Source organism: Drosophila mojavensis, unplaced genomic scaffold (assembly GCF_018153725.1).
Source record: "Drosophila mojavensis isolate 15081-1352.22 unplaced genomic scaffold, ASM1815372v1 contig_19, whole genome shotgun sequence".
Lineage (NCBI taxonomy): Eukaryota > Metazoa > Arthropoda > Insecta > Diptera > Drosophilidae > Drosophila > Drosophila mojavensis.
In genome coordinates, this window is record NW_025318726.1 from 32,381 (window position 1) to 60,373 (window position 27,993).

At 38.1% G+C, this 27,993-nt stretch overlaps 3 protein-coding genes and 1 long non-coding RNA gene across 4 annotated transcripts; all 4 read left to right on the plus strand.

The window, feature by feature from the left end:
* The first annotated feature begins 1,490 nt into the window (after positions 1–1,490).
* Positions 1,491–11,938, plus strand: LOC6572612. The gene is made up of 9 exons (XM_044007701.1): positions 1,491–2,004; positions 2,069–2,959; positions 3,021–3,483; positions 3,960–4,008; positions 9,115–9,427; positions 9,488–9,638; positions 9,703–10,266; positions 10,323–10,486; positions 11,352–11,938. Exons 1-9 carry the CDS (start codon positions 1,642–1,644, stop codon positions 11,823–11,825), a joined length of 3,432 nt encoding a protein of 1,143 aa, XP_043863636.1. The 5' UTR covers positions 1,491–1,641; the 3' UTR covers positions 11,826–11,938.
* LOC116804866 lies at positions 4,580–5,166 on the plus strand. Its single transcript, XR_004364885.2, has 2 exons — positions 4,580–4,879; positions 4,938–5,166. It is a non-coding gene; the product is annotated as an uncharacterized LOC116804866 (long non-coding RNA).
* A 59-nt stretch (positions 11,939–11,997) lies between the features above and the next one.
* Positions 11,998–12,577, plus strand: LOC6572611 (ubiquitin-conjugating enzyme E2-18 kDa). Its single transcript, XM_001998681.4, has one exon. The coding sequence runs from the start codon at positions 12,079–12,081 to the stop codon at positions 12,538–12,540; it is 462 nt and encodes a 153-aa protein (XP_001998717.1). The 5' UTR covers positions 11,998–12,078; the 3' UTR covers positions 12,541–12,577.
* A 3,611-nt stretch (positions 12,578–16,188) lies between these two features.
* LOC6572610 (esterase B1) lies at positions 16,189–26,820 on the plus strand. The gene is made up of 4 exons (XM_001998680.4): positions 16,189–16,728; positions 22,832–23,144; positions 23,210–24,094; positions 25,838–26,820. Exons 1-4 carry the CDS (start codon positions 16,682–16,684, stop codon positions 26,330–26,332), a joined length of 1,740 nt encoding a protein of 579 aa, XP_001998716.1. The 5' UTR covers positions 16,189–16,681; the 3' UTR covers positions 26,333–26,820.
* Positions 26,821–27,993: the final 1,173 nt, after the last annotated feature.

Sequence of the window (27,993 nt, forward strand, 5' to 3'; positions counted from 1 at the left end):
TTTTCTCTGAACAGTCTTTTTCACATACCTGATATATATATATATATATATAAATGTATATATATCTAACATATATTTTGAGACCGGCAGCTGCGCGCTGCAAATTCAATTCAATTCAATGCAAAAAGCAAACGCGATTGCTTGCACTTTCTTAATCTTTGGGTCCGTGGGTTTTATTTTGTCAAAAAAATTTTTTTTTATTTGGTTTAATTATATAGGTTTATACTTTTAAATTTTCAGCACAACCAAATTTTGACTTGATGATCTCGTGATGCCGGAAAAAGAACGATTTGACCCATGTGGCTCTTTTTATAGGCCCAAGCGAAGATGGGTGCAATTTACCAGCTGTGTCTCAAGCTTTGAAGGTTCTTGCAAAGGCTTGCTCTCGCAATGTAAGCTTTTGCAAGATCAGCTGGTATTGCAGTGCAGGCGACAAAATTGTCGCGAATGATATGAACTGCAATTATTTATTATCACTACATATATTCTTTGACCATTACACCGAAGATAAGTATGCTGTTCCGAGGTTAAATCTTTCCAATTACATTTGACTGTGGTGAATTAAAGACAGATTTGCATAAAAGCTAAGTAAAAAAAAAAAAAAGTGGATAAATAATGCTAAAGTAGTCAGGTTTAAAATGTGTGATTTTGTACTGGTTAATAATTGTAAGAGGCATCAGACAAAGTTAGAGGGTATTTTTAAATTTCAGAAAACGAGAGATATATGTTGATAGACCTAAAGAATAAGAGACAGTATAACAGAACGCTTCTTTTGAGAAAGACCGATTCGACAGATATAAGTCAAAAATTGTAAGATTTAAGGTTGGCGATTATGCACTGCTCAAGAATGAGGAAAGACACCAAACTAAATTATATCCCAATTTTAAAGGTGCGTTCTTAGTAACAGAGGTTCTCGATGGAGACCGTTGTGAGTCGTTGAGACGTATGCCGGCGGAGGGGATTCCCATTGAGTTGGAAAGTTGTAGAGACGGCGTTGAAAGAGACGTTGAATGACCTACTTGAGAAAATTGAAATTAACTGGATTTTTATTTAAAGTAATAGGTTTGGTTTCATTTGTCTTTTAAGTTGAGCTATGCATATTGCTGTTTAGTTTATCTTATTAGTCTTTAGTTTGTAACACACGAGGACGTGTGAACGTCAGAATGGCCGTGTCGGAGATGACAGTATTATTCGAATAGAATATCTTATCGATATATCGGTTCATGCATAGTATTGGGTAATATTGATAGAGTGAGATGTTAATTAACACTAATATCGAGTGTGGTCCTGACCAGGTTGCCAGTTGGTTACGATGGATGTAATCAAACGTACTAGTGAAAATCGGACAGTTGATTAGCAAGAGAAAGAAGGGCAACAGTGCAGGAACACGCTGCACTCCACAAAATTATCTAATCTCCAGAAATATCCGACATATTTATAAGCCAAATAGTCTCCTTTAAAGCGTATAAGAAAAATCTAAAAATACATTTCATCTCAGCAGGCATAGATATTAACAAGCTTTTAGCATTTATAGAAAGTTTCCAGAAATTTTAATGTTTAAATTAAGATTGGTCTCGCCTCGGTAATAGGTAATGCATCCATGTGGGCTTTGCTTTAGTATGCTTAATTCACGGCCAGGATATGTTGAAATTTGGAAGGCTGAGAAAACTTAGACCTCTGTTGGGAGCCAGAAAGTCAAACTTCTCTCAGAAAACTAATGTCGAGACGAAAATTGTCGAGCTGCCAGTGGGCAAGGTTAAGGGCAAGCATCAGATTGGCAACACCGGACATGGATTCTATAGTTTTGAGGGCATACCCTATGGCAAGCCGCCTATTGGGAAGCTCCGGTTTTGCCTACCTCAGCCGGCGGAGCCTTGGACTGGCAAGGTTCTTGATTGCCTGAAGGAGCGTGCTGTACCAGTTCAGCAGGAAGATAGGGAGCCGGATACGGTGACCACAATAGGCTCTGAGGATTGTCTATACCTGAACGTCTTCACTAAGCATGTGAGTGTGTGGAATTCAAATATCAGAAAACTTGCTTATGCTTATTATATGTACTTAAATGAAGTTTGATTCGGGTAAGCCGCTTCCCGTGCTGGTTTATATACACGGGGGCGGCTTCAAGACAGGCGGTGCTACCAGGACCAAATATGGGCCGGACTATTTGATGCGCGAGGACATCGTCTATGCGCAGTTCAGCTATCGCCTGTGTGTGATGGGCTTTCTTAGCATGTCCAACGCGAAGCTGGGCGTACCCGGCAATGCGGGCTTGCACGATACGGTGCTGGCACTGCGCTGGATCAAGCAGTACATCTCGCACTTCAACGGGGACCCCGAAAATATAACCATAATGGGCACGAGTGCGGGAGCTGCCTCGGTGCACTTTATGATGTGTCTGCCGGAGGCTTGTGGTTTGTTCCACCGAGCCATTATGATGTCTGGTGGTATGACCTGTCCCTGGGTGCATGTACCGAATACGGATACATTGTCCTGTCGCCTGGCGAACGAAAAGGGTTACAGAGGTAAAATGACGGAGGAGTGCGTCTTGGAGTTCCTTCGCTCGCAGCCCGCTGAGGATCTGGTGCAAAATAAGCTATTCGGGTCGAGGGAACTTATATTTGGGCACCTGTATCCGTTCGTGCCCACTTTGGAGCACCATGACGGTAGCGAAGGCCTGCTCAAGCGTCCTTTTCTGCAACTGATGCGGGACGCTTGGGCTAAGAATGTGCCCTTGCTGCTGGGCGGCACCTCCTTCGAAGGCCTGATCATGTATCCCTACAGCAAGCTCAACAATGGTCATATTCTAAATCTACTCAAGGAAGAGCCAACCCTAGTGCTTCCTTACGATCTGTACCGGACGCTTTCGGTACGCGAACTGACTGAGCGAGCTGCGCAGCTGGTACGCTTTCATTTTGGGCCTAGACAAATCCATACTAACAATATTGTGCAACTTTTGGATGTGAGTAAAAGAAATGCAGACGCTGTATGGGCTTAAATCAAGTTGGCTTTCCTGCTTCCAGCTATTCAGCTATAAGCTCTTCTGGCATGGAATACACCGGATTGTGCTCTCCCGTCTGGCTTTTGCCGAGGCTCCCACCTATCTTTACAGATTCGATTTCGACTCGAGCCAACATAACTTGATGAGAATCAATTTGTGCGGAGGCGACATTCGGCGCGGTGTCTGCCATGCCGACGAGCTGGGCTACATCTTTCCTAGGGAGCTTAAGTTCAGAAATGAACTGAATGCGCCGGAATGCCTCACTATCAATCGATTGGTGGGCATTTTAACGGCATTTGCGAAAACCGGAGATCCAAACTGTGCCGAAACTAAGCCAGAAGAGTGGAAGCCCGTGACTAAAAAGACACCCTTTCATGCCATGAACATCAGTTACGACTTAACCTTCGACCGGCTGTTCGAGGAGGAAGGGCTTCAAGTGTGGAATAAGCTGTACGATAATGACAAGCGCTTGCTTTATGGTGGCTGACAACTCTTCTAAGAGAGCTAGTTCCAAATTGTGGTATCTAAATTCCAATCATATATATTTAATATAATAAAGGTGACTTTTTTTTTTAGAATAGATTTTTCCTTATGAGTCAATTTACAATGAATAAAGTTTGTTACTTTGGTGACCAAGTGAACTAATTTCAAATTGTGGTATTTAAATTATATATAGATGTGTTCACCATAATGCTGATTCCTCGAATCTCTCATTGGCCTACTACTACTGTATATAGAATTTATTACCTGGATAGTGAACTAGTTACTAAATTCAGATTATATATATCTATAAAGATTTTTTTCTATTATCTATTTTATTATTATTTTTTTTATCATTTATTATACATATAAACCTAACACTTTTCCCTACGAGTTAATTTATAGTCCATAAAATTATAAATATAATTATAAACAAATATAAACAATTTTAAGTAACGACTGAATCTGCTCCAATCGACAGCTGCATCACTTTTGCGATCCTCCAGTGTGTTGTGCTTTGAGCTTAAAGCGTAAGCTTAAAGCTTTGCCAGAAAGCTTCTACCCTCGACGCGCGAAACTTGTTAACAATGTGCCGGCTACAGCAGCAGCAACAACAATTTTTTAATTTTTGTTTACACTGCCGGCGCGATCAAGTAAGCCGGTGTGAGGGAAGGGAGCGGGTGGGGGAATGCCTCAACCAGCATTTGCCTTAGCTCAGCGTAAAGTTTTTAATACCTATTCGAGGCGTGTGTTGTTTAGAGGTGATAGAAAAGTTGCTAAAAACGATATTGGGCCGGCAGAGCAATTGGCAAATCAATTGATTAATTATACAGCCGCTTTGCTAACAAGTGGCCCCAGCCTCACTCGCCCGCCCACGCCTTTTACAGCAACCGCTCCAGCTTCAGCTCTCAGCTCTCAGCTCCCAGCTCCCAGCTGTGCCTCTGTGTATCTGTGCACTTGAAAAGAATATATAATTTTTGTTGTGTTTTCGCTATTTTTTATTGTGTGCTGTATTTTTTCTATGTTTTGTTCTGTTTTTATTCAGTTGTTTGCTTTATTCAACTTGGTATATAGTACTACTTACATATGTATGTATGTACATATATGCATGCGAGTGTGTGCCTGTGCTTATATCTCTTTGACGAGCTCTACTCGCCTGTTTTGTTCGCGTCAACAACTGAACTCAATATGGAATAAAAAATTATTGTTAATTTCAGTTTCAGTTCGGTGCTGGCGCGCAACAGTCCAAGCGATCGGTGAAAACGAAATTATATTCATAAACACAAACGCACATACATATATAAATAGCTAATACAGCATATACTACATATAGTTGGTGTCTGATATTTTGAAGATGAACAAAAACATCGGCTTTGTTGAGCGGCTGCGCTGGCGTTTGAAGTGAGTGCGACTGTGTGAACTACAATTAATCTAGATTAATTTATTTCATTATTAATAGATCAAGTACCTCGCTTGTTTAAGTTCTGGCCATCGGTTGCTCTATTCATTAGCTCACTAACTTACTTGTCTGTCTGACTCAATCAACATTTTTCTTTGAACATGTCAACATTTATTTCTGTGGAATATGATGCCAACAGCACCTTGATAATCAATAAACGTATATAGGTATATGAAGTGTTGTTATATCAGGTTTATTTCGTTTCAAATATAGATACTATATTTATTCACTTATTGTTTATTTACACATGGAACCAGTTGATAAATAATTTGATTCGAATTTAGTTTTAATATCATAAAGAACTCTGCAAGCTAGGCACATTTTCCATATATCATCTGTATGAATTTCATCCATGATACACAAATATATTTATATACAAGTAAGAAAGCTCTAGTCGAGACTGCTCGACTACGAGATCCCCTGAACCCTTGGAGCAATAGATATTTCAATACTTTTTCGCGACTTTCAGCTTACACAAGAAACACGCACACACACACACACACGTACGCAAACACAGGCACACATACACACACACGCATACAGACACACATACACACACACACGCATACATACACAAACGCATACACACACACACACATACACACACACATACACAAACACATACACACACAAGCAACCACGCATAAACACGCATGGGCTGCAGTGTGCGCTTACTATGAGAACTTAATTGTTTAATAACTTTTTTTATGGACGTACGATCTTCATGAAACTTTTAGATTATGATTATAACATGAATATGCATGTAATTGCCAAAGCACAAGTCTCTAGTATTTGAAATACGCTTTTTACAAAAGTGAGGGTGAGGGGGAGAATTTAGAGGTGGGGGGTAAATTTTAACAAAAACCGAAATTGTATAAATTGCATATAAGCTTACATTAAAAATTTGGAGTCTCTAGCAATAAAGGTGTAGAAGATATAATTTTATAACAGGGTTTCGATAAGGTTTTTTATCGATAAAAAAGATCGAGATGAGTTATCGATTTTTAATGATAAACTTGATATGCGCGCTGTAATTACGGACATTTTAAAAAAAATTTGAAGTCTCTAGCTCTTATATCTTCTGAAATCGACGCGTTCATACATACGGACAGACGGACAGACGGACAGACGGACAGACAGACGGACAGGGCCAAATCAACTCAGCTCGTCGCCCTGATCAAGAATATATATACTTTGTGGGGTCTGCCACGCCTCCTTCTGCCTGTTACATACATTTCAACAAAACCATTATACCCTGATTTCCCATTGAAAATGGGTTCAGGGTATAATAAGTAAGTATTTTCCTTTGATAAATTGCAGTGAAATTGTTGTTAATAACTGACTAATAAATAAATATTGATTCGTTTAATGAATAGCTTAAGATATCATGTTTCGCACAACAAGGTTGACTCTTTGTTGCCGCCGATAAAATGCAGTTTGATAGTAAATCAATAAAGTTTTTATGTTAACCATTAAAATGTCACATAATCCCTTAATTTATAACCTCTCAATTATTTCATACGTTTGCAAATTAATCGCTTAATCAGTTTAATGAGTAGCATATTTCGTATTTACGGCCTGTCATTAGCGCTCAGTTTGCCCCAGTCGAAGATATATAGAAATCTATACATACATATATGTATGTACATAGATATAAACACAATTTGTTGACATTGTTAAACGTTATGCCTGTGTGTTTGCGTTCTGTTGTTTATACTTACTCTATTGCACTTGATATTCACATTCAATGTATTATTAGAACTTTTCTCTAAATATGCCAAAGGCGTTGAGTTGCAATGGGATGTGGCTCGAAATGCGCATTGAATACGATAGTGCGACGAGGCCTATCGGGGGCCCCCGCCTCAGAAACCGTCATGCCTGTCATGCACCCTTCCCATTCGAATTTCGAATCTCACATTTCAATTCCATATACTATTATTATATGTATATTTCTGTTCTCTCAAGTTCAAGCTGTAAAGCACAATGAAGGTAATTATTCAATTAACTTTACAATTGCGATTCGTTTATCAAATAAACGCAAGATATTTTATTTGTTTAATAAATGCAATTATATTTAATTACTTGCTTGAATGCAACTGCATTTATATAATGCTTTACATGATGATGTGCCAACTTAAAGTCGACAAATGATCTATCTTATCATAAATACCTGAGCTGATTAGCAGTGATCGAGTACAAAAGATTTTGTCTCATGAAATATAAATTTTGTTATATTTCAGATTGAAATATATACATTACCGATATAGATATATAGATAAAGAGCACAGAGAGCAAAGTACAAAGAAGTCCACAGGGCTGCTTATTACGAATATATCCTAAGGCCCTCTGTGTCCAGAGTCTAAATAAGAAATATTTGTTGTATTATATAATAATAATAATAATGTTTTGTAAAAATGAAAAGAGGTTTTCACTAAGTTGAAACAAATTTGAGGGCCAGCTGTTTGCTGTACGTGGAAGTATTAAAGTTCCAAGATTCGATATAATTATGCACATGTGGTCAAACAGACGGATAGATGAGCTAAGCTCTTATGTTGGTTCTAATTAAGAATAATGTTATATAAAATAAATATTTTTTTTTGGTTTTTAGCTTTTTTTTTCAATGTATGTTTATGATAATATAATATATAATTTAATTTAAATTAATTTAAATTTTTTAAATTTTATTTATTTATTTATTTATGTTTTTTTTTTTTTTTTTTTTTGTAGAAAATATAAATAGTTTGACATTTTTGTTAATTTATTGTTTAATTATAATTAAAAGAAAGCGTATGTGATTTCACAATAAAATACAGTAGAGTCCAGACATGACGACTATTATCATATAAGTTTGTCTGGGGAATTTTCGTTGCGATAACCCTAACTTATGCTAGAACTGTATTATTGCAATAATATTATATAATATTTTAAGGAAAGAATTTGGCCTATACTTTCTCTCTCTCTCTCTATCTATCTATCTATATATATACATACTTATAAATATCAACTTAATAATATCAAACATAATAAATGAGTTCACTGTTTGACAAATACAACAAAAATCTTGAATGTATTGACTTGTACTGACCATATCTTAAACATATATTTACTAACAGACAAAGCAAATGAAGATCTTGAGAATTTAGCCTGTACATTCGGTCTGGCTTTGCAGCAATCTCTTGCTTTGCTCCAAATGAGAATTGTTCCAATAATAGACACAATAAACATATTAAAATTTATATAAATTCTACTATTTTGTCGACCTTTGGCATGGGAGTTATGCCCGTGTGATAAGTGCAATTACTTTTACAATCGTTATATAAATAATCTCGCCTTGGCTCCATACACAGGCCGTAGATGCTGCTGTGCCTTATCTCGAGGCACGTTTCTTTATACTAGATTTTGTGTCCCGCTGATAGCTGAGAGCTACTTGACGACACAAAGTTCAGCCTGAAGTGTGGGCTCGGCCTTAAGAGCCACTCTCGCCGAGTGGGGATGGTTGGGTATGGGAGGGGCACACGCCACATGCCCAGTGTCCAGTGGCAGTTGAGTGCATTGTAGCGTGACCGAGCAGTTGGCCTGTCAGCCGGTGTTCATTTATCACTGACAGACGTGCCCGGTTAACTGGATGTGCATGCCAATGCTCCAGTTAGCTCCACAAGCTGCAGCTGAGGCGGCGGCAGAGGCGGATGTGGAGGCTGTTGTCTAGTTGATGGGCTGACGATATGGTAAATAGCAGCAACGGTAGCCACAGCAGCCGCATCAGCAAAATAATTTCAATTTAATGCTAATTAAAGCAAATAAGAGTGCTCAAGGGGCGAGTAGGAGCGACACAGCGATGCCCTGTAGGCAAACGAAAAGTGTGAAAGGTGTGAACAAAAGAAAGAAAGCTGAGGCTTGTGCGTCGAAAAGGGAATACCCTTCCTTACATCAAACAAATTAAAGACTAATTGTATTAAATGAAGATAGAAACCATTTATATATCAATAAATTTACTATTACCATTTCAAAACACTCCACTTAGCCTCTCGCTGCGTATGCAGGGTATCATAATTAAAATGAGCTCAGGGGCGACCAAAATATCAAATTATCTAGGCTTACACATATACAATATATATGTACATGCAAATATAATGCGCACTCCATTATTATTATTATGTAAATTTGTCATATTTTACAGAACAATCGAGCATAAACTCCAACAATATCGTCTGACCACAAATGAGTCGGTCGTCACCGACACGGAATATGGCAAAGTGCGGGGCGTTAAGCGCTTGACCATCTACGATCTGCCCTACTTTAGTTTTGAGGGCATACCCTATGCACAGCCGCCCGTTGGGGAGCTGCGTTTCCGTGCCCCGCAGCGACCCACGCCCTGGGAGGGCGTACGGGACTGCACCCAGCCCAAGGACATAGCAGTGCAGGTGAATTTCGTCTTCGACAAGGTCGAGGGCTCCGAGGATTGCCTCTATCTGAATGTCTACACGAATAATGTGAGTGAGTGCTCGAATAAATAGAAACGGCAATTACATTCGATCTACCCTGCTAAACAGCTCAGTCCAGCCAAGCCACGCCCAGTTCTGGTCTGGATACATGGCGGCGGCTTCATCATTGGCGAGGCCAATCGCGACTGGTACGGCCCGGACTACTTCATGAAGGAGGATGTTGTGCTGGTCACCATTCAGTATCGTTTGGGTGCTCTGGGTAAATTCGAAAACTGAATACCTGAATCTCACCTGGTTCCAGTCTAATGATGCATTACTTTAAGGCTTCCTCAGCTTGAAAACTCCTGGCTTGAATGTGCCGGGCAATGCAGGTCTCAAGGATCAGGTGATGGCTCTGAAGTGGATTAAGAACAATTGCGCCAGCTTTGGCGGCGATCCCGATTGCATAACGGTGTTTGGCGAGAGTGCTGGAGCTGCCTCCACCCACTACATGATGCTGACGGACCAAACGCAGGGACTCTTCCATCGTGGCATCCTGCAGTCGGGCAGCGCCATTGCGCCTTGGGCCTTCAATGGCGACATTACGTCGCGCGCCTTCCGGATTGCCAAGCTGGCGGGCTACAAGGGCGAGGACAACGAGAAGGATGTGCTACAGTTTCTGCAGACAGTGCGTGCCAGGGACCTGATACGCGTGGAGGAGCAGGTGCTGACGCCCGAGGAGCATGCGAACAAGGTGATGTTTGCCTTTGGCCCCGCGCTGGAGCCATATACCACGCCCGAGTGCGTCCTGCCGAAGCATCCGCTCGAGATGATGAAGACCGCGTGGAGCAACTCGATACCCATGATGATAGGCAACACCTCGTACGAGGGTTTGCTCTGGGTGCCAGGTGAGTGGGCAATTCATTTTCCCGCTGGAGCACAAGCTGAAAATTTGCTTATGCAGAGATCAAACTGATGCCCCAGGTGGTGCAGCAGGTGGACTCAGGCACGCCCTTCGTTCCCCGCGAGCTGGCAGCGATCAACAGCGAAAAGGTCAGCAGCTGGGGTCAGAAGATACGCAGCGCTCATTTGACAGGCGAGAAGGCTACACCTGATAATTATATGGATGTAAGTTGCTTCAATCAATTTGATTGAGCGAGAAAAGGGACTTGACTGATTGACTGATGGGCTCCGACTTATTGATTGATTAACGGAGTGATTGATTTAGCAGTCGGACTTTATGATTGACTGACTGATTGTTATGCTAAAATGATTGATTAGATTGACTGATTATTTTTCTACATCTCTGGTCATTTCGTGATCTTATTTAAATTTAAATATCATACATAGAAACTTTTGCTGATCCCAGATTTGTTGAATGATTGATTGGCTGAAGCTATTGCCTAGTTCAATATAACAAGTAACTGACTGATTGATTGAATTAAAGCCTTATATTTATATGATGTAATAAAGATTGGCTAGTCCTTCAATAGATTGGTTGAATAATATCTAGTTACTTAATTGATTGACTCTGATAGATTGCATGAGAGACAGATATAATTGAATGGCTGCTTTGATTGATTCAATGATTGTCTGAGTGACAAAAACTCACATTACTGCTTGATTGATAGAGTCCATTATTGTATTGGTATTGCCTGATGGCCTGATTGTTTGTTGTGCTATTCAAATGATTGATTGACTAATTAAATATTTCATTAATGAATAGATGAATACATGATTTGATTGATAGACCCACTATATTACCGGCCAGTGATTGAGCAATAAACTTATTTTGTTTGCGTATTAGAGATTAGAATTAATATATATTATAATTAAGACTAACTTAAAGCTTAGTCACTGACAACTTGAGCCTTCCGTTTAATATATGACCGCTCTACTGACAGATTTTCTGATGTAGCTTGAACCACAGCAGCTTACAGATCTCTCTCATATTCATATACTATATTTGTCTCTCTCTCCCTTTCTCATACAGCTCTGTTCCATTTATTATTTTGTCTTTCCTGCTCTGCGCGTGGTCCGCTCGAGACACGCCCATGCTGCTGGCTCGCCCGTATACTTCTATCGCTACGACTTCGATTCGGAGGAGTTGATATTCCCCTACCGTATCATGCGTTACGGCCGTGGTGTCAAGGGCGTCAGTCATGCGGACGATTTGACGTATCAGTTCGCCACTCTCCTGGCACACCGCATGCCGAAGGAGAGTCGGGAGTACCGCAACATTGAGCGCACGGTGGGCATCTGGACACAGTTTGCGAGGACCGGCAACCCGTACAGCTCGGAGATCAATGGCCTGGACATGATTACCTGGGATCCGGTGCGGAAGAGCGATGAGAGCATCAAATGCCTAAACATTAGCGATGAATTGAAGTTTATTGAGCTGCCCGAATGGCCGAAGCTGAAGATCTGGGAGAGTCTCTACGATGATAACAGGGCGCTGCTGTTCTAATAGACGAATGCCTTAACTAAACTATGTAATTGCTGTTATACGAATTTGTACATAAATCCGGCTGTATTGAGTTGATCGAAATAAACAATTGGTGGATTGTTTTAACAATTAAATAGAATAACAATATTTTACAATGTAGGCTTTCAAAATTCACTCAACAATAGTCCGAAATTATTTGCATTTAGAAATTCTATAGCTCCCCAAAAAATAACTAAAAATACAAAAAAAAATATATATATAATAAATTAAAACTATGTCCGCGTCGCATCGTTTAAGTCGCGAGCTTAGCGATATCATGGCCGCCAAGTCGAAGGTCCTGCGCAATGTGGAAGCCTCAGATGAATCCTTGCTGCTGTGGACCGGACTGTTGGTGCCGGAGAAGGCGCCGTACAACAAGGGTGCCTTTCGCATCGAAGTTAGCTTCCCTGCCCAGTATCCGTTCATGCCGCCGAGAATACTGTTCAAGACCCAGATCTATCATCCCAACGTCGATGAGAAGGGCCAGGTGTGCCTGTCCATAATAACGGCCGATAACTGGAAGCCAACAACGCGCACCGAGCAGGTGTTTCAGGCTCTCATCGACATTGTGCACAATCCCCAACCAGAGCATCCGTTGCGCTCCGATTTGGCCGAGGAGTTTGTCAAAGATCACAAGAAGTTCATGAAGTCCGCAGAGGAGTTTACCAAAAAGAATGCCGAAAAGCGTCCCCAATAAATTGAAATACATATAGGCCTGGCCTGGGCGACACACACTCACTTTTCGTTTAACCTAAATTCCATATATATTTATATATATATGTGGTATCCCAAATAATTATTCCTGTCCTTTGTTGGCGATTCAATTAAATTTACAAGCTGCTCGACGCACATAATCCCACAAATACAAGCTGAGCTATTACCTGGATACAGCTCAACGTATTCAACTGTGCCTCAGTCCGAACGTGCTCCGCTTGTCCAGTTATTTATATGCCTAGAGCCGGCCAGCCAGGCTAGTACTACATTATTCACCGTCTGCGAGCTCTGACAATTGTCGAGTTCTCTGCTTGGCACAGCATCTGCCAGGCAGAGTTACCTGAATTTAATGCCAAGCGCTATGCCTGTCTGTGTGGCTTAATTATGTGGTTTAATTCATTTAAATTGTCTATCTTATTCGTATTAGCATATATTAAGAATAAGTACTAGTCTATATTAGTATGATTCTACTACTATTTTTAAGTAAGTTAAGTATTTTATTAGGTATAACGTAACATAAGAATTGGTTGTTAATTGGAATTCGCATCTAAGCTAAAATAAGTACTAGTACTATTAGTATTGTAATATTATCAGGCTAAGTTTCAGCATTTGTATAAGAACAAATACTTTTAATACAAGATTACAGTAAGTATTAGATTCGTATGATTATTTGTTCAGATACTGCTTTTACTTAAATATTAGAATTAGTATAAGTGTAATGATTCCACTAGTACTAGTGCTAGTGCTAGTATTAGTATGATTCCTACTACACTTGTTAATCTTTTCATACGTAATTATTAGTTTTGTGTGTGTGTGTGGTAGAGGTAAGTAAATATACATTTTGCAGCATCAGTCAGGTCGTCACTCTGGCTATTGTGTCATACTGTTTTACCGGCTAAAATTCTCTTATTTTAGGGCTGTTTCCAATCTTAGATTCAGGAGCTATTCCGCATTAACCTTCAAGGTGGAGCTCTTGCTCTTATTGAGCAATGTCACATGTTTACCTGTGTCCTGGTAATACTTTTTCTGCCGCAGAATCTTTTTGGCGAAGTCGCAGACTTATTTCCAAGTATCTATGCTGCTGCACATTAATTTCTCTATAGTCTCTACTATATTCATCAAGCTTCTGCCAAGTTGATTCTTTCTTCTGGCCATTTTTCGCAGCTAAAGAAGGTGTGCTCATCGTCCATTGCATTTTCACAGTAAATTTAGCATGCAGTTTTCCCCATTTTATTTTAGATTTCTAAATGATAGCTTTTCATGAGCGAGAGCGTTTCTGTGGAATACGGGCATGTTTCGCCGTGCTATCTACTACTCAGAGAACTGGAATGATTTTTGCAGTCCATCTTCAGTACCTTTCGTATGAGCATCATGCCTTCTATGAGGCTGTACTGAGCTGTCGAATGATCTTTGCTGTTTACTTCATGAACTCTCGACTTTACTGGCGCAAGCATGTCAACTAGACTGACTGCTGCTATCGCTATCACGGCAGTTCCAGAGACTGTGCGGTATGGTGAAGCTATCCTTACGGCTGATCTTCTTTGCATGGTTAGCATTTGCTTCAGATTTTAAAGAGTTCTCTTATACTTCGCTACCATATATTATGATTGTATTTGTCGATTCCATCTGGAGTCTTTGTTTTCCTGGCATCCGTCTGTCAACACTTGCCATCATATTTATTATAATTGTTATTAGTATTAGCACTAGCATTAGTATTAGTGTTAGTATTACTCTTAATATATGTTTTCGTATTATTATTGTTATCATTAGTTTGAATTCATGTATCATTGATGGAATTACTGTTCACTACATTAATTCTAGTATTAGTATACATATTATGTTATGTTAATATGATGCGTTAAAATCAATAATTGAATATTTACTCTTATTACTATTACCATTATTGGCTTGTATCATATTTGACTTAATAATATCTAATTATCAGCATTCAATTAAACACCCACACAGTGCGCAAATGGACTTCCCCTTTGGGATTGTGTTGTATTCCATAATTTGGCCATCATATATGTACACATATGTAGCGTGACGCTATCATACCTCCTCAACAGGTACTACTATAATTTGCTGTTTCAATTGAATACACGCTACACGATATTAGTTGTATCTAAAACATACAAATAAATAGTAGAACCTTGAAATAATATTCACATTGTAATTTGAAATATGTGGAAAGCTGTAATACCTGTAGTTTATATTGACAGTTTATATAATCTTATAACTAATCATAGCTTTTAAACGCTGTAATTGTTTTATTGACGAGGCCTTATCTCAAATATAATATCACTCGTCATATATCAGTCAACAATTACGTGGGCCATTTGATTGTAAGCCGGTTGGCTTTATAATTAATTAAATAAAGTTCGCTTTTAAAATATGCCGTGGAATATCGAAAACAGGTCAGACAAGTCAATAGTCCACTTATATGCATACGTATACTACATTACCTGCATTCCCTCTCATGCGCCAGTAATCGTAGATTGAATATTAAATCTATATTCCTTGATGGGCAGTTTATTAAATTAATTATATGCACCTCAGCTGACGTTCAGTGGCGAGCTAATTGAAACGAGTGGACTGCTTTAATAACACTAATTGCCTGCGCTAATGATGCGCCTGAGCCCTAATATCCTAATACAATGAGCAGCACATGCAACAGTTTCCAATCGAGTGCAAAATGAATAAATTGAGCACTTGTTACTTGGAAATCACTCAATGGGAGCGAGAGAAACTGCTTTGCACTGCTGTGAGCCTAATCGTGGCGGATAGTCTGCTCTTTACTTTGTTGAGGGCTTGAAAACTATGCTAAAATTAGTGAGGCAGGACTCAAACGAGTTTCTATGCGAGCGCACTGGCCACATTAGAGTTTATAAATATAATGTGAGGCTTACCCGAACGGAATGTCACTCGCATCAGTTTGACAAAAATAAATATAGTTAATATATACAGACATACATACATAAATACATACATATGTGTGCATATTATTTTGGCACACATTTTGAGCTCTAAACTTGTCGCAAACTGTTGATTAACATGGCTTCCGCTCCGAAAACAATGTACTACAAATTGTTGCACATACGCCCCGTGCGACAATATATAAAGTGCAAACACAGTGAAATATGTGCATAAACAAAATAAAATAACTTTAAAACCAAAACTCAAACAAATCAACAACAAAAAGGCAACTGCAGTGAAAACTATTTTGTGTGCTCGTGCTTGTGTGTGTTTTATTGTGTGTACGTATGTGTGTATGTGTGTGCACATGCTATAAACCATAAACAAAAGGCAACAACAAGAACGATAACGTTTAAACAAAACAACGGCGTCCAGCAGAGACAGCAAGCGAACTCACTCGAGCAGACAATGCCATGGGCATTTGAGTGCGAAACCAGGCAGCGCACACTCACACTCACACCCAGTCACACTCGCACACAAGCATACACATTGAGAATATCACTCGTACGACCGGCCAGACTAAATGAGTGTAAAAATTGCGGTTCTCTGTGTGTGTGCGTGCGCTACGTACATACGTCCGAGCGCTCGAGCATTCGAGCGTCGAGCGTCGAGCGTCAGCGTCGAGCGCTCGACCACTAAACTTAAACAGCGCCTACTTCAAATGCTTCAGTAGACGCGCAGCCCCTGAGTATAACGCAAGTCAAGCCCGAGGCCCCAAAGCCGGCGTTCAATCAATCTCAATCAATGAGGCGCAGCAGCACAGCTAATTAAGCGAGAAACGACAAAATCCGAACGAGTGCAAATTTCAATCAAGTAGCAAATTCGAAAGCCTTTGTAAAGAAAATAAGTGAAACGACAAATCAATCGGGCATTTCAAACCAAGACGAAAGCCTGCAAAAAGGCCACGTTACGCATACGCCGCGTAGGCGTTTCATATTTTTTCTATGCCACTTGCCGCTTGCAATTTGCCATTTGCCACTTAAAACAATTTGACCTGTCACGCTGATATCTATTGTGATTTAGAATTGTTTTTCCTGTTTGTGTGTGCGCGCGTGCGTGTGTGTGTGTGTGTGAGTGTGTCTAATTGCCCAGAGGCAAGGAATCAAATTGCGCTGCATTGGCGAGCTGCTGCAAAGCCACAAGAGAACATGTCATTCGATATTGCCATCGCCGATCAGATGCGCATTGCATTGAAGTAAGTGAATACAAATATTTATATATGACATGAAATGCATACATTTTCAAGTAAAGCTTCGGTAAATAATATTAAATTTATATTTACAAATACATGTTATTTACATAACACTATTCTAACGCTAGCTACAAATATTTCAATTCAAATGAACACATCTTTAATTTATGTATTATAAATAAATTGTTTTTGATTTTATTTATTTTTTGATGTTATGTACATATCATAAAATTACAAAATTTATCTGTAAATATTTAAATTTCAAATATATAAATTAAAAATATATATGTATTAAAATATTGGTAATAAAATATTTGGTTAATTTTTTAAAGTGATAAAATATTATTTCTTATAAGTTAATTGGTTTTCCAAAACTCATTTATACATTTTAAATAGAAATAAAATATCTCTCTACAGATATTTTGATCAAAAGTAAATCAAGTTAAAAAAATGTATATTTTTGTTAAAAAAAAAAAAAAAACCATTTTATTAATGGGTTAAACTTATTAAAAATATCATAATATTCGAATTTTCATAATACAAAAGTTGTCTACTAATATTTCAAATTAAAAGTATTAAGTTAAGAATTTTAAGAGTTTTTTGTATTTATTAATAAAATAATAAATATTTAGTATATAAATTTAAATATATTTAGATGTTTAATATTAAAACATTTTTACATTTATATTTAAATTCACAATTTTAGTTACTAAAAATAATTATAATTTTGTATATTCGATCATTAAGAAAATTCCGACTTCTTTCAATTTGGTTCAATTTTTTTTTCGTTTTTTTTTTTTTTTTTTTTTTTTTTTTTATAATAAATAAATTAAATAGGCGATTTGCAAAGGTGACTTCAATTTGCTGTGTATATTTATAGATAAGAATTTTATCGTAGCTTAATTATAAAATAATTTCAATTGTATTTAGTCATATAATAGAAAATAATAATTTAGTCATACCCAGAAAATATTACAACTAATCTAGGTCACATTCATTAGTCTTTACGACATTAGTCTTGATTATTGCACACTTATTATATAATAGAAACATTCGTGCCCTGTGACATTTGCAATCGATTCGCAAATGAAAATTGCCGTCTGATTGGCCTAATAGGAATCTATCGAATAGTTCAAGTGCCGGTTGAACCTTTCTCACTCGCATGAGTACGGCTTATCGCCCATCAGTAAAAAAAAAAAAAAAAAAAAAAATTAAAAATAAAAATAAAAATAACTATAAATATAAATTTGTATGAGATTACTGCGTCAGAGCTTGGAATATTGAGCTTATCATCAGTTAGCCTACCGTAGCAGCCGTAGCAATCGCAGAGCTGCCACAGAGGCTGGACTCATCGAGCACTGTGAATCCGGTTCATATACATACAGCTGGAGGTCTTTCTATATAAATCTGCATCCGCATTGTCTGCACTTACGTTTCACCTTGATGATCCGGCTGATCTTGAGCCGGAGCGAGCGACCGATAAGATCGTCACTATGTCTAGTCTGACTGTACTACAGTGAACTTTGTTCCCAGTGACCAGTCAGAATGAGTAAACGTAATTTGAAAAGGTTTACCAATGTTTCTTGTACGTAGTTTTTATCAGCTGTCTGCCTAATTTAATGTTACTATTATAGAATATGTATAGCAATGCGAAATCGGTTGATAAGGGCGCAGTCACTGTGGCCGAGTAAGTTTTGCTTGAACACTTCGCTACATAAATCAAAGTTTAGTTAGCTTATCAAGTGACACGGCCCATTCTATTATCAACGCTGCCTTAAGCCAATTTATGTGGAATCGAACAGCAGTTGAATACCTTCTGACTAACTGGCCAAAGTCAAGATCAAAGCGAAAATTTGCTATGCACACGTTTGGCTTACTTCTTCAAAATGTCAGGGTTAGCTTAGCGTTATTTTTGTAAAAATTCTGCCGACTCGCCAAACTGTGTCAGCAGCTCGAAATGTCAACAAACTGTTTGCGTAGATGCATAAAAAAAAAAAAGCAACAACAAAAAACGAGTCTTTGGCGGAGTTTTGGCCGGGGCTCCGTCGAGTTTTTTATTTCGCAAGACTTGAATACAATTTCAGATGGTAGCGACGCTTAGGAAATAATTGAGAATTAACGCTTGGGTAATTATTCCAGGTATTCGTATAGTAAAAAAAAACAACAGCTGCGAACAGCAGAACTAATTTTTACACCTAGTCTCAGTGCCATTAAATTGAATTGTATTCGTTTTAGTAATACATTTATTTAATTGGCTTGCTTAAAGCTGAACATTTTCTGTGCAGGCCTGTGTTTGTTGTATAAATAATTAATTAGTCAAGCAATTTGAATAATAAATGCAAGTAAAATAATTCGAGTCGAGTCATTAATGAAACACTCTTAATATTCATTATTAATATAGGGAAATAGCTTTTCATGAAACTTAGAAATTTTATCTGAATCGTAATAAAGTTTACTCAATATTTTGGCTTTAAATGCAAGTGAACTAAAAGTTGTACACATTCACGAAAGAGAAATGGGCATATTGGTGTTATGTAATGTCCATCCTGCTGTGTGTCCTTCTATCCATCCATTTGTCCGTCCCTTTGGCCGTCCATCTGTCTGTCTGAATGCAAAGCATTTTGCCGCAATTGAACTTGGAGATTTGAAATTTGTAGCATTTACTCATTTATGCCGTTGAGTTATATACTCAAGATTTGTAAGATTGTCAAGATTTTCTTGAGCCATTATGGGCATGACAAATCGAACATGCATTTTCCGGTATCTCTGAAACCATGCTAGTTAAAATGCTAGAGAGTTGAAAAACTTACTCGGACTGACAGCCCATTATGGGCGTGGCAAACCGGGAAAAACTTTATTTTCTATAGTCTTAGAGGTAAAAACAACTAAAATACGGTTGACATACTCTATTGGTATTGAAATAATACATAAATACCAAATGGGGGCGTTTGGGCAGTGAATGAGTATTCTGTCTTCGGTAATGCCCGACTGCAGCGTCTTTACTTGAAATATTATAGGAAGCTAAGTGACTGCAGTGGCAAATTCAAGCTAAATTTTGATTTTCGATTTGAACAGCAAAATTCGCAGCTTAACCAAAATTTTGATAGGTTTATATTGTATATTTTATTTGTTAATTATTTTCTCTTGCTGTCGACCTGTTTCTATCGCAATAAAACGGAATCACACATCCATTAATAAAAATAAAAATAATAAATTGAATATTATAGTGGAGCGTATTGTGTCTGGAATCGTTCTTTGGCGAAATGAAATCCATCAATGGCTGCTAAAATTGCAAGCGATTTCAGACTTTGCATTTGCATTACTTTACACATCGCTGCACGAATTTGATAAATGGCTACAAATTTGTTCAGCCACATTTTTGGCAGCCAAAATAAAATGTGCTGGGCCAAAATGTCGTTGACCTGCAGTGCGCTGCAGTCGAAATGATGAATTGAAATATTGATTGATTTCGGATCTCTTCCACTATGTTTGCTTCGTTTGAGTTATGGCACACTTATTTTAATTGAGGCATGCATTTTCTAAAAAGCTAACGCATTGCCAGCTAATTGACAAGGAATTTGCTAATTCTCAGCGATGGTCGTTAAGCTTGTTTAGATGGCAGCAGACGAGGTTGTTGAGGTTGTTCATATTTTCATATGTATATATAAATTAACTTTATTACAAGGGTATTCATCATTTGAAACTCTAAATTTGCGTTAATAATCACAGACATTTCGCACCTGCCAAACGCTCAGACAGCAACCAACTAATGCTGTTGACATAAAGACTTCCGCTGCTGCTGCTCGGGTATATCTATTTTAGATATGTTGTATGCACGTCTGATTAGCACACTGTAAATAATTTATGTGGTTAGTTTCGTATGCAAAGTCAATGTCAGAGATTTCTGCGAGCGTCGTTGCTTTGTGATTTCAATTTCAATCGGCATGCAAATCGCCAGCAGACCCAGAAGCAGATGCGGCCCGGCTATGGGATATTGCGTCTGCCGCATGATTGTTTTCATTTCAGACGGTCATAAAAATAAAAGTTATATGAATATATATATTTACATATATATAACAGGCATACATGTATCGGGGCTATATGTTGCTCAGCTTGGAATAACCAGTTCTATAGTCTAGCGCAGGTTAGTTTATAGCTGTGAGCTCGTTTATGTAGCCTACGCTGACCTTGAGCCTGGTGAAATTCTAGAATTAATGCTTGCAATTAGCGCGCACTGTATAAGTGTTGTACAATTCACACAAAGTGCTAAGAAGAGTGCTTGAATTATGAAAATACCCTCAAGGTTGCACTCTGCTCTGTAAAAATAGTAGAAGAAGATGATAAACTTCGCCGGCTGCTAATTAATTTGTTGCTTACGAGTGATTTGTGTGAGCAGCAAATTTTTTTAATATTTCCATATCTGAAAATCTCTATCGAGGCGCCGCGGCCTGCTGTGGCTCGACTCACGCATCGTTTGGTTGGCACGTTTTCTAAATGGAAACGCACTTGAAATACTTAATGGGGGCGCTCGCTCTCTGGCGTTCACGTACGCGTAATACCCTGTTCTAAAACAACAACAACGACAACAAGTAAAGCGTTAGACGGTGTTTTACTTGCTTTGCAGTGAATTTGTTATTTTCAGTAGATTTGATAATTGGTTTTATTTTGATTAGAATTTAAGGTTGTGTTTGATAGCATTGATAAGACGCTAAATTTTTGCTTTGTTCATTAAATATCAACAAAATTGCACTGAGAGTGGGACAGAGCGAAGAGGGAAAGGAATTAAGAGCAAACTCATTAATAATTAAAAACAATTTATTTCGAAATTATTGAAAATTCCTTTATTTAATTTACAAAATTAGAAAATGAGATCTTTCATAGTTTTATAAAGGTCTAGTAAATTATTTAAGTTTGTCTAATTAATGATAAATGAACTAATTTATGAATGCAATTATTTGTTATTAGTTAAATGTAAATTTAAATATTTAAAAGAATTAATTTTAAAGGAAAATAATTAGTGGAAGTCTAAATAGTATTTTAAGATAGGAATTAAATTAATAAATATTAAGGTTAATTTTAGAATTTTCTTTAAAAGTATTTTAAGAGAAAAGGTAGATAATAATAATAAATTTTTATATTCAAAAATATCTGTTTGTCTTCCATAAAGTTAATCAGGTTTAATATTATTTAATATTCAAGACAAATTGTATGAAGCATGGAATTGTTTTTCATTAAATATTTATTTTTAATTGCAAGTAAAGAGGATTTTTTGTAGTATTTTTTTAATTTATTAAAAATTATATTTCGACAATGTCTTTAAATTATTATTATTATTATTATTATTATTATTATTATTATTATTATTATTATTATTATTATTATTATTATTATTATTATTATTATTATTATTATTATTATTATTATTATTATTATTATTATTATTATTATTATTATTATTATTATTATTTACTTAAATTGATAAAATACAATCTGTTTTGAATTATATATTGAATTATATTAAGCATCTGTTTTATTTAAACATATTTATTCCTATATGTGAAGTACCTATGAATTTTTTTTAAATTTATTAAAAATTATATTTTGACAATGTCTTTAAATAAAATTGATAAAATATAATCTGTTTTGAATTATATGTATATTGAATTATATTCATCTGTTTTATTTAAATATATTTATTCTATATATTAAGTACATATGTATGTAACTAACCTAGGGCTGTAGATTAAGATTAGATTAGATTAGATTAATATATTTAAGATATAGAGTAAATTATTATAATAATAGATGAAGCAACTCACATCGATATATAGTATATATAAGATATAAAGTAAATTATTATAATATTGTTTAGTTATTCTAAGTCCCATTTGTATGCCACCCGCTGATGAAATCATTTGAATTTGTTCATGTGGTTTGGCTACTGCGGGCTATGGAGGCCCGCGTAAAGTGTCTATTGAATGTTTACAAACAAAGCAGGCGAATGTTTTTTCAAACACTTGGTCAGTTTGATTGGCTGGAAGTGCACTCACCTGTCGGATGAGAATTGCATTAATGATGCTCACCTTTGTTTATCTCTTGCTTCTAGCTATGTCAAGTTTAAGACAAAGCAACAACATTTGCGCAGCAACGATAAGGTCGTTGCGGACACGGTCTATGGCCGGGTGAAGGGCGTGAAGTGGCGCTCGGTGTACGGCCCGCACTACTACAGCTTTGAGGGCATACCCTTTGCCAAGCCCCCGGTGGGGGATTTGCGCTTTAAGGCGCCCGTCGAGCCGGATGCCTGGACGGAGGTGAGGCGGTGCACGCGCGTACGCACAAAGCCCTGCCAGGTGAATCTGGTGCTGAAGCAGGTGCAGGGCAGCGAGGACTGCCTGTACCTGAACGTGTATACCAGGGAGGTGGGTCTAATGAATAGTTTACTTCAAGGTGAAGCTAGATTTCATTGGCATTTATTCTTTTACAGCTGAAGCCGCAAAAGCCGCTGCCCGTGCTCGTCTGGATCTATGGCGGAGGCTTCCAGATGGGCGAAGCCTCGCGAGATCTCTACAGTCCTGACTACATCATGATGGAGCACGTGGTGCTGGTGACCGTTACATATCGCCTGGGCGTACTGGGCTTTCTCACGCTAGACGACCCCGAGCTGGATGTGCCCGGCAATGCGGGCCTCAAGGATCAGGTGCTCGCCCTGCGCTGGGTCAAACGAAATTGTCAATTCTTTGGCGGCGATCCGAATAACATAACCGTCTTTGGCGAGAGCGCAGGAGGCGCCTCCACGCACTACATGATGCTCACGGAGCAGACACGGAATCTCTTTCACAAGGCTGTGATGATGTCCGGCTCGGCTCTGTCGCCCTGGGCCGTCACGCCCAAGAACGACTGGGCGTACCGCCTGGCCAAGGCCACGGGCTATACGGGCGAGCCGATCGACCGGGAGATATTCAAGCATCTGCAACAGTGCAAGGCGAGCAGCATGTTGCGCATGGCCGAGCACATTGTCACCATGGAGGAGCGGCATCAGCGCAAGGTCATGTTCTGCTTTGCACCCACCGTCGAGCCGTACGAGTCCAAGCACTGTGTGATACCAAAGCACCCGCTGGAGATGATGCGCAACTGCTGGGGCAACGACATACCCCTGGTCGTGGGCGGCAACTCCTTCGAGGGGCTGCTCGTCTTTCCCGAGGTGCGCAAGTGGCCCGATCTGCTCTGCGAGCTGGGCGACTGCGAGTTCCTCACGCCCGAGGATGCCGGCCTCGATGCGGACCAGCGACGAGCCTTTGGCAGGAAGCTGAAGTCCTCGTACTTTGGAGACAACGAGCCCAGCCCAAAGACAATACTACAATACTGTGATGTAAGTAGATCTAGAAAATATATTAATATATAGTAGATCTAGATCTATATCTAGATAATATATATATAGTAGGAGAGTATAGACATAAATGGCTAAAGATCAATAGGAAATCGGTGGAAGAAATGTAAAAGGCGAAGGTGAAATATAGATTGGTAGATGTGATACAGTTGGAAAAAAAAGTTACTTGATTGTTATGGAATAGCTTGTGCTCTTTCGCTGATTTGTTTACCAAGTTATAAATAAATTGGGATGCCGTATAAATGGAATTTGCGGCATAGTAGAATAGAGTTGGCCACATAAGAGTAGTCTTATTAAAGATATATTCCAAGTTCTACTATACTCAAGTCTGTAGCTCTTTATGAAGAGGTTATCCCATAAAATGAACATTTCCGATACTGGGGATACTCAGCGCAGCTCAATGAACCCGAATGTTGATATACAGTCGTGTATGATACAGAGTGTGTGATGTGAATGAGCTACATAGACCTATGCTATACACAGCTGATTGAGATATAATAATGAGGGACAATAATTTATTCTGGGTCACTCTCTTCTTTTGAGTATGTTTGCCTTTGATGAGGAATACTCAGAGTGGCTCAAAGAACTAGATGGTGGAACGATAGCCACTGACGCAAAATTAAGATGAGTGCTGTATTCAGATGATTAAGATATAAAAGTCAATGCGGATGTGTCAGCTATGCTAAACTCAGATGAGTGAGCTTGTGCCATCAATGCCTCACACAGATGAGCAGATGAGTCTGATAATTTAAATATAAGTAAGTCTTTATGCTGAGCTGCTGTCTTTCTCTGAGTCTCGTAACATTGAGAGCGGTTTGAGGAATCATCTATGCTTCAGGTATATATCGATGAGTGAGCTATTTCCACTTTAGCTGATCTGTTGGTAAGGGCGATGCCTTTTGAACATATTGAAAATGGGAAATCATGGTATAATATATTTCACAAAACTATATAACAGGAGGAGGCGTGACAGACCCCATAAAGTATAAACATTCTTGATCAAGGCGACCTGTCCCGCAGTCAGCTTGTCTGTTCGCCTGTCCGTCCGTCCTTATATATGAACGCGTCGATCTCTGAAGATTTAAGAGCTAGAGAATTGTTTGAATGTCCGTTTCCTGTTATAGGAACAGGTGAACATTTATTTTCTCATAAACAATTAATCTAAATTGCCAATTGCTCCCATGGCGTGTGATTGAAGCAAAGGACACAAGTGTTAATCGCATGTCCCCAGACTCAATCGCTTTCACATTGGGGCTGGTCGTAAATTTCATGTTAATGCTTAAACATGTTGGACACGTTTCATAGCCCAATATTTGTATATTGCAATTGGTTCAAAAGAAATAGAACTAGAAGAGTGACTTGATGATATTTAAATATAAATCAACTTGAGTGCGGCAGCCAAGCATACAAAATAAATGACGAGAATTAAGCTGTATATATTTCCACCTGTCCTACCTGTTGTATGCGCAGTAGCTATCAAAGAGCAGTAAAAATATATAAATATAAATAATAAATACAATAAATCACAACATTAAAGCATAGATACGTATAAACATGAATTTATAAATTCATTTTACTGCTCTTTGATAGATACTGTGCATAGAACAGGTAGGAATATATACAGCTCACCTCCAATCTCCCTCTCTCTCTCTATATATATATATATTTACCCATACTGAAGTATTAAGATGTCTGGCTTTAATCCATGCACTGAATTTATTACAGCTCTGCTCGTATAAATATTTCTGGCACGGCATCCATCGCACCCTGCTGTCGCGCAGACGGCACGCGCCGCAAGCGCCCACATTTCTGTATCGATTCGATTTTGACTCGGAGCACTTCAACATAATGCGAATTATTACCTGCGGCCGCAAGGTGCGCGGCACGTGCCATGCCGATGATTTATCCTATTTGTTCTACAATGCGGCCGCCAAAAAGCTAAAGACGCACTCGGACGAGTTCAGGACGATAAAGCGTCTGGTGTCCATGCTGGTGCACTTCGCGGCGACCGGCAAGCCCAGCATTGCGCTCTATCCGCAGGAGGAGCCGGACGGCAACACGACTAGCGTACAGCCAGAGGTCTGGCTGCCCATATCCCGGCAGGATGCGGTCTTCAAGTGCCTGAATATTTCAAAAGATGTGCACGTGATTGACTTACCTGAGGCCGACAAGCTCTGGCTCTGGGACAGCATGTACGCCGACAAGCAACTATTGTACTAGAGACCAAACATCGCCCCCATCCAGCCCGCTCTCCACTCTCCACTCTCCGCTCCACACCAACCTAATATTTACGTATGTAGCTTTAAGTCATGGCCCTCGGCTTGGCCCTAAATGCACAGCAAAACTGTTTGCTTTGGCAGCAAATGTAAATTTATATATATACATATTTTTATACACACTCACACACTAGCACACGCACACACTCAGAGATACATTCATGCGTGTGTGTTTGTAAATATGAGCATATTTTTTATAAAGTCCTTTTGGCTATTTATATTCCGATTGAGTTATTATCGAATGGCATTTTAGTGTAAACACAAGTCCATTTAACCAAATAGAAACAAATAATCAATGTTTAAGCTTTAAATTTGTGTATATAAGTAATTATTTATGCATCTAGATTGTTTAGACTTTATTACTTTATTATATTTTTTAATATCACATTAATGCGTCGTATACGAATAAATCGAATATATATATATATATAATTATGTTTTGCAGTTTGAATTTTTTATTTGCTGAGCGAAACGTACATACACATATGACTCTTCAGTCGCTTCAGTCCAATCAATTGGAAAAACCCAAGCGTAAACTATGCAGCGCATTATTTTATTAAAAATTCCTAACATTTTCAGACACCTACACACACACACACATACACACTGAATACACACTTTAGCTGTTGACAGGCCAAAGCTTACATATTCCTTTTTCACACACACACACACACTCTTACTTACATTCATTAATATATATTCACTTCTTACATTTAAACGCAGTTGGATTTTAACGATATTTCTATGCTCTATCAAAGCACAAAGGGGTTTTCGGAGTACCCTGTATGTCTTATTAGGCATACTATATAAACAAATAAATAGATAAATAAATAAATAAATACACAATAAATAAATAAAATTAAAATATTAAAAAAAATAGAAATAATAAAATTAATTAAAAAAAAAAAATAATAATAATAATAATTAAATTAAATAAAAATAAAAAAATAAAAAAATTTGTTTTTATCATCATCCATCAATAACTATTAAAATTACTTTTATTATTATTATTTTTTTCGATTGTATTGTTCATGACTGTTTTTTTTTTTTTTTTTTTTTTTTAATTATAAAAATTCATAAAAGTGAGTCTCTTCTTAAAAAATTGGTATTATATACGTTCTTTTTTTTCTGCCAAAGCACAGCATACAGCAAAGTCCTGTTACTCGATAAAATGATTAATTATTGGCTCATTTTCTCTCTCCTCTCTACCGAAGCAACATTTTGTAATTTGTTTGTGCTGCGTTGTCTCTCTGTGGCAATTTGAAAAGTTGTTTTGTCTGGCTTAAATTCAACACACGGGCCACATTTGCTACCTGGACGGCGCGCCGTCTGCCGGCATTAATTGTAATTAACAACTTACACGTGCTACACATGCACTAAGCCGGCCGACATTCGGCCTCCAAAAATGGTGCTCATATACATATTTGTGTCATGTATATTTCCTTGTAATTATTATTTACAGTTGCTTTGCAAATTGCCAAAAATTTCAATGGGCGTGGCGCGCTCTTAGGCGCTGATTGAATGCCATTCGCTGTATAGCTGCGACCGCCTGAAAGTATGCAGCGCTTTTTGACAAACTTTTTGCTAATGCGAATTTGAGCGTGG

Coding starts and splice junctions, on each gene's coding strand:
- LOC6572612 (XM_044007701.1), top strand. CDS start 1,642: ATGTTGAAATTTGGAAGGCTGAGAAAACTTAGACCTCTGTTGGGAGCC. Junction 9,639..9,702: donor GTATCGTTTGGGTGCTCTGG/GTAAATTCGAAA, acceptor CATTACTTTAAG/GCTTCCTCAGCTTGAAAACT. Junction 10,487..11,351: donor CACCTGATAATTATATGGAT/GTAAGTTGCTTC, acceptor TTTCTCATACAG/CTCTGTTCCATTTATTATTT.
- LOC6572611 (XM_001998681.4), top strand. CDS start 12,079: ATGTCCGCGTCGCATCGTTTAAGTCGCGAGCTTAGCGATATCATGGCC.
- LOC6572610 (XM_001998680.4), top strand. CDS start 16,682: ATGTCATTCGATATTGCCATCGCCGATCAGATGCGCATTGCATTGAA. Junction 16,729..22,831: donor CAGATGCGCATTGCATTGAA/GTAAGTGAATAC, acceptor TCTTGCTTCTAG/CTATGTCAAGTTTAAGACAA. Junction 24,095..25,837: donor CAATACTACAATACTGTGAT/GTAAGTAGATCT, acceptor AATTTATTACAG/CTCTGCTCGTATAAATATTT.